At 26.6% G+C, this 12,394-nt stretch overlaps 1 protein-coding gene across 1 annotated transcript; it reads left to right on the top strand.

The window, feature by feature from the left end:
* Positions 1-11,211: 11,211 nt before the first annotated feature.
* Positions 11,212-11,997, top strand: LOC101213357. Its single transcript, XM_004142787.3, has one exon. It carries the CDS (start codon positions 11,212-11,214, stop codon positions 11,995-11,997), a length of 786 nt encoding a protein of 261 aa, XP_004142835.1.
* Positions 11,998-12,394: the final 397 nt, after the last annotated feature.

Raw genomic sequence — 12,394 nt, 5'->3', positions numbered from 1 at the left:
GTTTTTTGTGGATCAGATAAATATCAATAATCAGTAAAACCAACTAGGTCAAATTTTGATGTATTTGAATAAAATAATTTCCTATCAATTGTTTCTCAGAGATAACGAAATATATGTTTAATTCCATTCCAATGTTTTTTTGTTGGAAATGAATTGTATCTAGCTAATAAATTTACTGAAAATGCAATATCTGGTCTTTTATTAGCAAGATACAAAAGTGTACCAATTCCACTAAGATATGGCATTTCTGGATTAAGGAGTTTTTCATTATCATCCAGAGGTCAAAATATATCTTTCTGGACTTCTAATGAACGAACTTGCACTGAGATTTTCAATGGATGTGCTTTATCCATATAAAATCTTTTCAAAAATTTTTTTTCTATAAGTTGATTAATGAACAAATATCCTATCTAACAGATGCTCAATTTGTAAACCAAGGTAAAATCTTGTTTTCTCAAGATCTTTCATCTCGAATTCTTTTTTAAGATATTCCATTGTCTTTGAAAACTCTTCAAAAGTTTCAATTATATTTAAATTATCAACATATATAGTTATAATAGTAAATCCTGACTGTGATTTCTTCATAAAAACACATGGACATATTGGAAAGTGAATTTAATTCTACCTCAATTGCTTCTTTCCGCAATAACCAATCTTTTCTCTGTCGACATTTTTCAACAGATTTTGGTTCATAATCTCTCTTTTCGGATATAATACCAAGAACATTATATGCAAAAATGTTGTCAATAACTGCATTAGTTCGGTTCCATCTTTTTCCTGTCATGACATAGTTTATCGAGATCTCATTATTATCCTCGTTTGTTTTATCTTCTTCGACATTTATTTCAGAAGTTAATTTTTGGATTTCTTTTGGAACATCCATATCTTTAATCGAGTTATGAACTCGATTCCTTTTTCGATGATTTTTATCTTTGGAACCAACTGGTCTACCATGCTTTTGACGTGTTCCATATTCATTAATGACAACATGTTGTGTAGGGATATCAATCTTTGATGGGACATTTGCAACTGCTATATGTGATTTAGTTACTTTCTTTGCATCTACAAATGCATCTGGTAACTAATTTGCTATATTTTACAAATAAATTATTTTCTAAACTTCAAGTTCACATTGATCTGTACGAGGATCTAAATGAGACAATAATGATACATTCCATGTAATTTTTTTTTCTAACTTCTTAATTCCGACCCCTAATATTGAAAATTTTGTTTCATTAAAATGACAATCAACAAATCGTGCAGTAAACACATCACCCATCAGGGGTTCAAGATATTTAATAGTTGATGGAAAATCAAAACCAACATATATTCCTAGCCTCTTTTGAGAACTCATCTTAGTACGTTGTGGTGGAGCAATTGAAACATATACTACACATCCAAAAGTTTTCAAATGAGAAATATTTGGCTCATGGTCATATGCTAATTATAATGGTGGATACTTGTGATAAATTGTTGGCCTAATACGCACAAGTGACGCAACATGCAAAATAGCATGTCCCCATATAGATGTAGAGAGTTTAGCTCTCATAAGCAAGAGTCTAGCAATTAATTGCAAGCATTTTATAAATGATTATACTAGTCCATTTTGTGTATGAACATGAGCTACATGATGTTCAACACTTCTCCTAATAGATATACAATAATTATCAAATGTTTGAGATGTAAATTCACTAGCATTATCATGCAAATGCAAGATTTCGACTAGATAATATTCTTAATTGCAAATGCAAGATTTCGACTAGATAATAAGCACACATGTAACCATCTGCTGAATGTGTCTATTAAGACTATAAAATACTTAAAGGGATAGTTGCAAATTTAGCAATTAAATTCAAATTAATTAAATATATAGCACAATTTTAAAAAATTTGCAAATATAGAAAAATTTGTCAAATTCTATCAATGATATAAGTCTACCACTGATAGACCATGTTGTAAATATTGGTCTATCACTGATATACCATATGAAGTCTATCAGCGATACAAGTCTATCAGTGATAGTTTTGCTATATTTGCAATTTTTTTTTAAAATTTTGCTATATCCTTAATTGTTATTGCTAAAATAGTCATCAATTGCAATTTCCATACTTAAATAGTCCACTTGGTAGGTTAAATTGGTCCACAAGCATCACATGATAATTTATTAAATTGAAGAATTTTCAGGTTTTTCAATAATTATTCTCATCATTATGGATTTTGGATGATCCAATCAATTATATGCCAAATTACAAATATGTTTGGATTTATGAATTTTAGGTTCATTGTCGCATATGCTTCAATTACTCTTATATGAGTATAATATAATCCAAAAAATAAAGCATGCAATCTTTTTAATATACGTTTTTCATTTGAGACAATAGATATAATATAAAGATATTCTATTTCATTCTTTCTATCAGTTTCAATATGATAATCAACGTATCTATGTAAAATTCAATAGATTTTTCTTTGATGGACTAGAAAAAACAATGTTTTATCGATTGTAAATTTTGTTCATCTAGGTAAAATAATATTTGTTTTTCCAATCTTTTTAATCAGGTTCGCGGAACATGATATTATTGACTTTTGCTTCCAACATTGTCCGTTTGGAAAAATATTTTTTATTTGTAAGTATTGTATGTGTGGTTGCACTGTCTACTAGACATAGATCTTATTTTTTCATTTCTGAATCATCGAACATATGAAAATGATTTATATTTCTTCATTTTAAAAAATAATTACAATAAGTAAAATAGACTTGTATATTAATAAAAAAAAATATGAAGAAAGATAACAAAACAACAATATTATTCTAGATATTTTCAAAGTCAAAAGAAACATTTGCTGTTTCACCAATTATGTCGATTTTCTCTTCAGGAGTTTCAAAGAAATCTGTCACATCTAAATTATTTATGTTGGATGGATTGAATGTATCATTATCTTGATATAGGCACAATTGGCTTTTACATTTTCCCATTTTTTCTTCTCTAGAGAAGCTTGATATAGGTCAACTAAGTGTTTCGATGTACGACAAACACGTGAACAATGTCTAGTCAGTCCACATCGGTAGCATATTTCTTTATCACTTTTTGATTTTTGTGGAGCTTTTCCTTTAGGATCTTCATTCTGTGTGGTTCTTTTGAAATTTGGATTATAAGAACGACCACCACAACAATAATAAATATTTCTTCCTCTTCCTTGACTATGACCACGATCACGAACTCATCGACGAAAAGTCACAACATTCGCTTCTTCAGGGAATGGTGTTTTTCCAGTTGATCGGAATTCATGTTTTTTATCAACAATTCGTTATTTTGTTCAGCAACAAGAAAACATTTTCTTCCTCTTCCTCAACTATGACCACGATCACGACCTCGTCCACGATTAAAATTCACAACATTCACTTCAGGGAATGATGTTTTTCCAGTTGGTCAGAATTCATGATTTTTATCAACAATTAGTTATTTTGTTCGACAACAAGAAGACATGAAATGAGTTCAGAATATTTTGTAAAACATCTCTCGATATTGTTGCTGCAAGAGCATATTCGAGATATGAAAGGTAGAAAATGTATTTTCCAACATATCTATATCAATAATGTTCTCTCTACATAACAACAATGTTGAACTGGTTCTGAATAATTCAGAATTGTAATTACTTACTGATTTAAAATCTTGTAGCCTCAAATGTATCCAATCATAACGAGTTTGAGGAAAATGAACTAATTTTAAATAATCATATCTTTCTTTCAATTTATTTCACAACATATGAGGATCTTTCACTCTTAAATATTATGACTTTAAATCCTCATGAATGTGATGACGAAAGAAAATTATGGCTTTCGCTTTCTCTTGACTGGTTATTGCATTTTCATCTTTAATTGTATTTTCGAGATTCATGGCGTCTAGATGCATTCAACATCAAGAATCCATGACAATTAATTGCTACTGTTATTATGAATAGCCGTAAATTCTAATATCGTAAAATTTGTCATGGTAATACTATCATAAAATATTATAATTATATTAGAAATTTAATATATATTAAATATACAAAATAATATTTATTATAACAAGTAGGAAAAAATCGATATATTCGTTAGAACCTACCTTTAGTGAAGAAGGTAGCCAGAGCTACATGCTGATAACCAGTTATGAAAATGGGACACAATCGGAATACGAAAATTAAGAAAATATAATATTAAAATAATAAAATAATAAAATATACTATATAATATAAATAAAGAAAATAAATGAAATAGTTAACGAAATAAGAAATTAAGAAAATTAAGAAATCTCATAAATTTCCACTTCTCAAATTTTTATGGAATTGTTTCGAATGTGTGTCTCTAACAATTACACAAAATGTCACTATTTATGGGCAATTTAACAGGCATGATGTGACATTACATGACCACTAAGATATTTGGTTGACATGTGACTATCGTAACTAAGCACACTTAATAAAATATGCATCTATATTTTATCTTAATATTTATAATACTTTAAAAATTAATTAATTGCTATTTTAAAAAACAATAGTATTCTTTGTAACATTAATTTTGGTAATTTTTATCAATAAAAATAAATTAAATATATACATGATTTGTATCAATTTTTTTTATTACAATCAGTTATTTAATAATAGTTAATTCGTAGTTTAAATTATTAATTACAAATTTTATTTGTATCAATTTAATTAAATAAAAAAATAATTACATGTATTTTAATGAATAACGTACATAAATTAATGTAAGAAAAATTGGAAAAATAATATATTTAATAAAAAGTGAATAAGAAATAAAAGAAAAATATTTTTAAGTAGAGATGATATGGAAAATCAAATTAAAATCTGTCCCAATAAATAATGAGCATATAAAAAAAATATACGATTAATTTTTATAGATATAACAAAACGGTAAAATATTTACGTAACAAAATGAAAAAGCTAATAAAACTCAACTTTTAAAAAATATTTTAGGTTTGCCTTTCCTTTTTATCCTCTTTCTTCTACAAATTTTTTTCGTTCCATAATTTTTTTTGTTTTTTTTTCAAACTGTTATTTGATTCAAGATTTAATGTGAAATATAAAATATCTATTTTTTCAAACAAAAAATAGTTGAGATATTAGATAACCAAATCTAAACAAAAGAATCTTCTAGATTTGGGTAGTCAAATTTACACGGTTAAATCTATACGACCGTCTCGATCGTTTTTCAAATATAAACGATCGTACACAAAAAAAAATAGTTTAAATTTGGTTCCAAATCTAAACAATGATATTCCAAATATATTGCGCTGGATACTTATTAATCATGACACATTTGTATTTCTATTGGTGAGTTTTTTCTATTTTTAAAATTATTTTATATCATGTAAATATTTTGTCGATTTGTTATATTTTCAAATCCCAAAATATATAATTGTTATAAAAAAAATGGAATTTTACTAATCAGATATATTTAAAATATTTTAAGTGGGTTAATTAATATATCTATGTAAGCAACTAGTTTGAACACATTTAATAAATTTTATTGTAAACATAAATTAAGTAAATATTTTAATAGTTTATTATTGAGGAGTATTTTCAAATAACGATATCTACTCTAATTTTAAACACATACTTTTACTTTTTATCTTCACATAGCTTGAGGGACAAAATAAAGAAAAGATTTGAATCAACACCTAAACCAACCTAACCCCACAAACACAAGTGAAACGTAGTTACAAGCACTTCTCAAATTAAATTAAAGAATGTGGGCAATGGACAGCCTATGATCCCAATGTATGTTCAGAAATTTCTTTGGAATTCCTAAGCATTTGAATGCAAGAGTATGCATAGCAGAAAGTTCATTTATGATGCAATGGGTTGAACTAATACAATACTATCCACCTTGAGTCTTCAAAAAATCGATCAAGATATCAACATCGTCCTATGCATCTAATTATTAATGTATTGTTTTGATAACACGTTGAACGTTGTACCACTTAATCATTAATGATACGAGTGTGGAACGCCGTTGATTCATTTAAAAGCACTCAAATTGGTCATTAAGTTGGGTTTGGTTTGATTAAAGTTGGAGTTTGGATAGTTAGAAAGAAGAATTAAAGGCAGAATTTCAGTTTGAATAATGGTTTTTTTAGTCAAAAAGATGGATCACGAAGGTTTCCACAATTATTCTGGAACTTATTTTTCACCTACCTAAAGTGTAAACTTTGTCTTTTTTTTAGTATTTAAAAAAGAAAAAAACATTTTCTGAAATAGATTTAATTACTGCCCAAGCAGAAATTATTTATTTCCTACACCAATTAGTCATTTATTAACTTTCATCATACTCTTTTTCTTATACTTTAATACATTTTTAAGATATAGATGTTTTAATATTTAAAAGCTTCCTGGTAAATTTTAAATTTAAACTTTTAAAAATTATTAAAAAATTTAAATATTTTAAGGGAATCTTTGAAAAAGAGAACAAAACCATCAAATATTTACAAAGTATGAAATAATTTTCAAAACGAAAAAAACCCACATGTCCACGATAAGAAATTTCAAAACTGCCCCTCCCACAAGTCCACAATAAGAAAATTCAAAAATACCTCTTGATTAATTGGCATCCACCATACTAATATTTTTGGAAAACGGTTGTTTAGATATATTTGACGATCGTTTATATTTGGGTAGTCAAATCTAAATGGGTTTTTTTTCAAGATTTTTTGGTACGCAATTATTTAGATTTGACACACAATCGTTTACATTTGGCACACAATTGTTTAAATTTGAAATACGATCATTTAGCAATCTAATATCTGAATGATTTTTTTTCATGATTTTTTATATTTGGCACACGATCTTGAGCCAAATAACAGTTTGAAAAAAATATTTAAAAAATACCAAAGAAAGAAAAAGATGGTGGAAAAAAAAAGAAAAAAATTACCGAAGAAGAGAAAAGACGATGAGATGGAAAAGAAAAATCGTAAAAGAAAGAATATGAAAAGAGAGAGCAAATGAAAATATTTAAAAAATTGCACAAGAGAAGAAAGAGAATGATATACAAAGTACAAACCTGAATTTTTTTATAAAATGATAAATTCCATACGCTTTTTCAATTGTAACACGAACTATAAATATTTTATCTGTTTGTTCTTTTCGTGAAAGTTAACCTATTTTAACTATACTTCTACGCATACAAAAATATATATTATTGTTTTTATTATGAAGTTTTAATGAGTTTGTATTTCAAAAATATATATATTGAAATTGATCATGTGATACTTCACTGTTTCAAATTTTTATTTAGTTAAGGCTAAATTTAAATATTTGTTAGACAATGAATGAATTTTTTTTTGAAAAATAACTGAGAAGTTCTATTTTTTTTTTTGTAGAGATCGATCTCTACAAATTTTCATCGAGGAATCCCTATAAAATTAAATGGATAATTTCACAATGATCCATGAGTATTGAAATGATGTTGTGAATATGATTGACCAATATATACACTAAGTAGGGATGTGTGTGATTTTGAGATTGTCAAAATCACTTTTATCTTTAGCCAAAAATCACTTTATGATTTTGTTTAAGTTAAACTAAATTTGATTTTAGAAAAATATAAAATGGTTTTGTATTAATTTTGAAGAAATTAAATTAGGTGATATAAGATTGTTGGTCAATCACTTCCAAAATGATTATTTAATTGAGTTTTTGGGTAAAATATGGTTGGTAAGCTCTTTGTGAGATTTTTAAAATTTTAAATATTGTAACAAAAGATAACATATATTATCGGTCAATAAATTGTTAATAAAACAAAAACAATTACATATGTTTTGAATTTTCTTCTACATCTATAGATATGCCAACTATGGGTATATCCGAATTTAACAATAAAATAAATAGAAATAGATCTTTATTATGATTATTTAATTAAATAATTATTTGTATGCTTGAAAATTAATTTTAAATATATAAAAATTTGGTTAAAAATAGATCTTAGTTACATATTCTTGCGAACTGCATCTTAATACTTTTTAAAATATATGTATGGAGGTAGAAATTAAGATGAGCAGTGAAGACAAAATAATAACCAGCCGTACAAGTAGAATAACAAAGAAAAAGAAAAGAGATGAACATGACTTGGTAAAAGAGAATAGAAACATACAACAAGGGGAAGTTCCAATGGTTTAATTATAAATTTCATATGAATTATTATTCAAACACATTCTTAACTATTTCGTTTTTTTTGTTTTTATTAAATAGGACCTTAAGACATTCATAAGTTCTACTTTTTTTTTTCATTTTTTGTTTCATACTTTGTTTTCAGAAAAAAATATAATAAAAATACGTTTGATACTTATTTCTATACATGACAATACATTCATATAGTCTTATATTTGTATTTTCTTTTTTTTTAGCTTTTCTCTAGCTCTTTTTACTCATGAATATTTTTATTAACGAAGCGCTTTTAGTTAAGGAGTATATGATGAAGACACTAAAGAGATATTAGCGTAGTTGAGATACATGGGTGTGCACACCTATTGATCTCTTTTTCTCTAGTATCTTGTTAAATAAGAAGATAGACAGTGACATTTTTTTTATATTTGTAAATATTGTTGTTCATTTTGTTATATTTGAAAAAAAATTTATGTAATTTTGATAACTACTTATATTTATTTTAAAAAATATAAAATAATCAAGAAAACATATAAAATATAAAATATAATTTTAGAAATTAATTGAAATAAAATGTCCGATTATTTTTAGGAATTTTTTTTAAAAATAGTATATTTTACAAAATATTAAAAACTATAACAAATTCTATTACGGATAGTTATTGATATGCTATAATGTGATAGAAAACTACTGGTTAGAATCTAAAATTTTGTTATAGCTTGTAAATATTTTAATTTATTTTGCTACTTTTAAAAATATCCCTTACTTTTAACTATAGTACAATAAATCAAAATATAAAAATATCTCAATCTATCTATGATGAATCGCAATAAACCAACTTTTTGTATCTATATGTATCATGATAGATAGTTTATCTTGGTCTATCACAAATAGTCTTTGATATATTTTGGTATATTTAATTTGTTAAACATTTTTAAAAATATTTTTTCTAAAATTTAATACATATAAATTAACAAAATATATAATAGGGGTACGAAAAAAACCAAAGTATGTTTATTTAATGTTTATAGTATATATATAAAGGTGAAATTTACATAAATAGAAGAAAATGGAAAGTATTTATATCCTATAGCAAAAAAAATGAATACTTTGAGCTTGGGTTAAAATTTTGGTTATCCATTTTGGGCTTGGATTAAAATTTTGCTGTAGACTGTAAATAGTTTGTCGATTCTTCTAGTTTTGAAAATTCTCCTACTTAATAATTAAGGAAATTTTTTAAAAATAGTAGATTCTACAAAATATTTACAACTTATAGAAAATTCTATCACTGATAGTCATTGATATGTTAAAGTGATAAAAGACTGTTATTGATATGTTATAGTGATAGAAGACTATCCGTGATAGAATCCAAAATTTTGCTATAGCTTGTAAATATTTTAATTTATTTTGCTATTTTTAAAAATGCCCCTAATACTTATTCTAAAATTATTCATTATAATTAAACTAAAGTTTAAGTTTTATTATTGTTGTTATTATTTGAGAAAGATTACTATTAATGTTGTTTAAAATTTTCTTTAGAGACAAAAATTAGAGTGAATTGGTATGGGTAACAAAAAAAAACTATTTACAAGATATAGTAAAAAGTTTAAATAGACTCGATAGATTTGGATGAATTTCACTATATTTTATAAGTAATTTAATTTTTAAAAATAAAAGAATTGACAAACTATTTACGGTACATTACAAAATTTTAAACCAAACTCAAAATAGATAACCCACAACCTTTCTTCTATTTATGTAAATTTCCCTTTTAAGCATGTAGCAATATTTTTAAAAAAATGGTAAATATAGCAAAGTCTATTAAACCTCTATCGCTGATATCTTATGGTTTATTAGTGACAGATCAATATTTGCTACATAATTTATGAATGATAAACTTTTATCATAGATAGATTTTGACAATTATTGCTATATATATATAAATTTTTTCTAAAAAGGCTAAATACTTAATTAATTTAAATTTAATAGCTAAGTATTATTATATGCTTTAAAATATATTATATTTATATATTTAAGGAAGAGATCCCTCCTTCTAAATTTTTTTCTTTATTTGCATGTTTAGAACTTATATTGTATTTTAATGTGTCTCACAACTCAAAAGAATTAGGGGAGGGTTGTTTCATTTTTGTATCAAGAAGGAAGAAGTTCAAGAGATAAGAGAATTAAGAATACCCACCAAAAAGACTAATCCAATCCATAACGATGTACCGGAAAATATAATATTTTTGCAACTATTACTCAATTTTAAATGTCACCTCTTAATTCAACTAATTCACATCTTTATTGGCAATTTTTTTATGTTTACATAAATTAAATTATTTATTTGATAATTCAAAATTTAAACTCTACGAAAATTGTGAGAAAATAACTAAAAATCTCTAATGAAACTAAAAAGAAAAAGGAAAAAGAATGAAAGGAATGAAAGAATCAAAGAAACAAATGGAATGGGAAGTGAGTATTGAAAGGAAAGATTATGGAAATACAGAGGAATTTGTTGGTGATCATTGCATAAAAATTGAAGAAAGCAAAACAAAAAATTAAAAAATAATAATAATAAACTGAAACAAAATAAAAATAAACCTACAAAACATCTATTTCACCAAGTTTCAATTATATATATATTATCAATGGTTTAATAACAAATTGATATTTTGTTTTTTTTAAAAAAATTTAGTGTATATACTTTTAATTTCAATAAATGATTTACATTTTTTCGAAAGACTTTCGAATAAAAGAAAACATGTTTTAAAACCCTATTTTTTTCATTTTCAAACTTAATTTAGTTCTTTAATAACATTGTAAAAGGTATGAAAAAGTAATAAATTTAGCGGTGATTACCAAACAAATTAAACCTACATGCTACCATACACAGATACATACACATACATCAAACTTGACCCAATTGCATGGGATGAGTATTACTATATATATATACCCCCTAGATTAATATAATGACATATCAAGTTGTTGATTTGCCCTAAACTACAACCCAAAATCAAACTTGACTGTAATTTCATTTTGTTCAAAATGGCAATGAATGTTATTCTTCGTAATCATCCAACCCATCCAAACCATGAACTAGAGCCCCAAAACTATGCACGACCATACACCTGCCATGGCTGCAAACAAAAAGGCTTCGGCCCTCGATATCGATGCCAAAATTGTGACTTCGATTTCCACCAAGCTTGCACTTACACGGGAACCGACCCTGTTTACCATGACTACTTCCCTGGTTCTAAGTTCATGTTTCTTAGAAACCCACCAGAACCCTGCCATCCAGAGTGCAAAATAAGATGCGATGCTTGTAGAAACACCATCAAAGGCTTTGTTTTTCACTCCGAAGAGGATGACTTGGACCTCCACCCATGTTGCTGGAACCTCGAAAGAAGTTACCAAATCGAAGACATGAAGTTTAACCTCAACAAGAAGGTGAAAGGGAAGTGCATGTGGTGCAATAGCAAGAGGCTCAAAGATGGTGGTACCGATAATGGATGGTCCTACGTGTCCAACAGCGGGAAGTACCATGTTCATGTCGCTTGTGTTACTGAAATAGCTTTGGAAGCATGGTATAACAACAACAGAACTGATGGTGGTGGAGGAAGCAGTAGTACTAGTAGCCGTGGTGGACAAGAATTTTTGGCTCTAAAGAAGAAACTGAAAGAAGTTCAAGTTGTTGGAGGTTATGGAGATGGCGGATTTGGGAAGAACAAGTTCTGGAGAATCTTAAAGTTCCTCGTCAAGACTGTTGTTAGTATCGTTATTGGAGATCCTACTATGATTCTCGCCTCTTTCTTCGTCGATCTACTTTCATGAAACTATCATTAAACTTCTTGTTTTCTCAAGTTTGGTTGTATTTGTGCTTTTCAGTTTACTTATTTGATTGTGTTTGTGCGAGAGTTGGCATTTATGTTCATAACGTCAACTTGGGCTCAGCTTTGTTAATTGCTTGTATCTCTTTCATTGTGTGCTAATGAATAAAATGTCTTTTGATTTTGCTAAGCATTGTGTTTCGTATTATAGCTAATGAAGAGAGAAATTAGTTAACGACTGAAGACGAATACATGCAATTTAATCAAAAAAAATTAATCATGTAATAATTATTGGGCAAGGATTATTGAAGCAAATGTGAAAAAAAATGAGATGAAAGAGAGAAGCAATATAATGTTGATAAATGGTTTTCATCAAGAGTAGTTTTAAATTATTTTTTAAA

This window comes from Cucumis sativus, chromosome 5, assembly GCF_000004075.3.
Source record: "Cucumis sativus cultivar 9930 chromosome 5, Cucumber_9930_V3, whole genome shotgun sequence".
Taxonomy (NCBI): domain Eukaryota; kingdom Viridiplantae; phylum Streptophyta; class Magnoliopsida; order Cucurbitales; family Cucurbitaceae; genus Cucumis; species Cucumis sativus.
The sequence above is the reverse complement of the archived record's forward strand: the minus strand, read 5'-3'. Positions and strand labels throughout refer to the sequence as shown.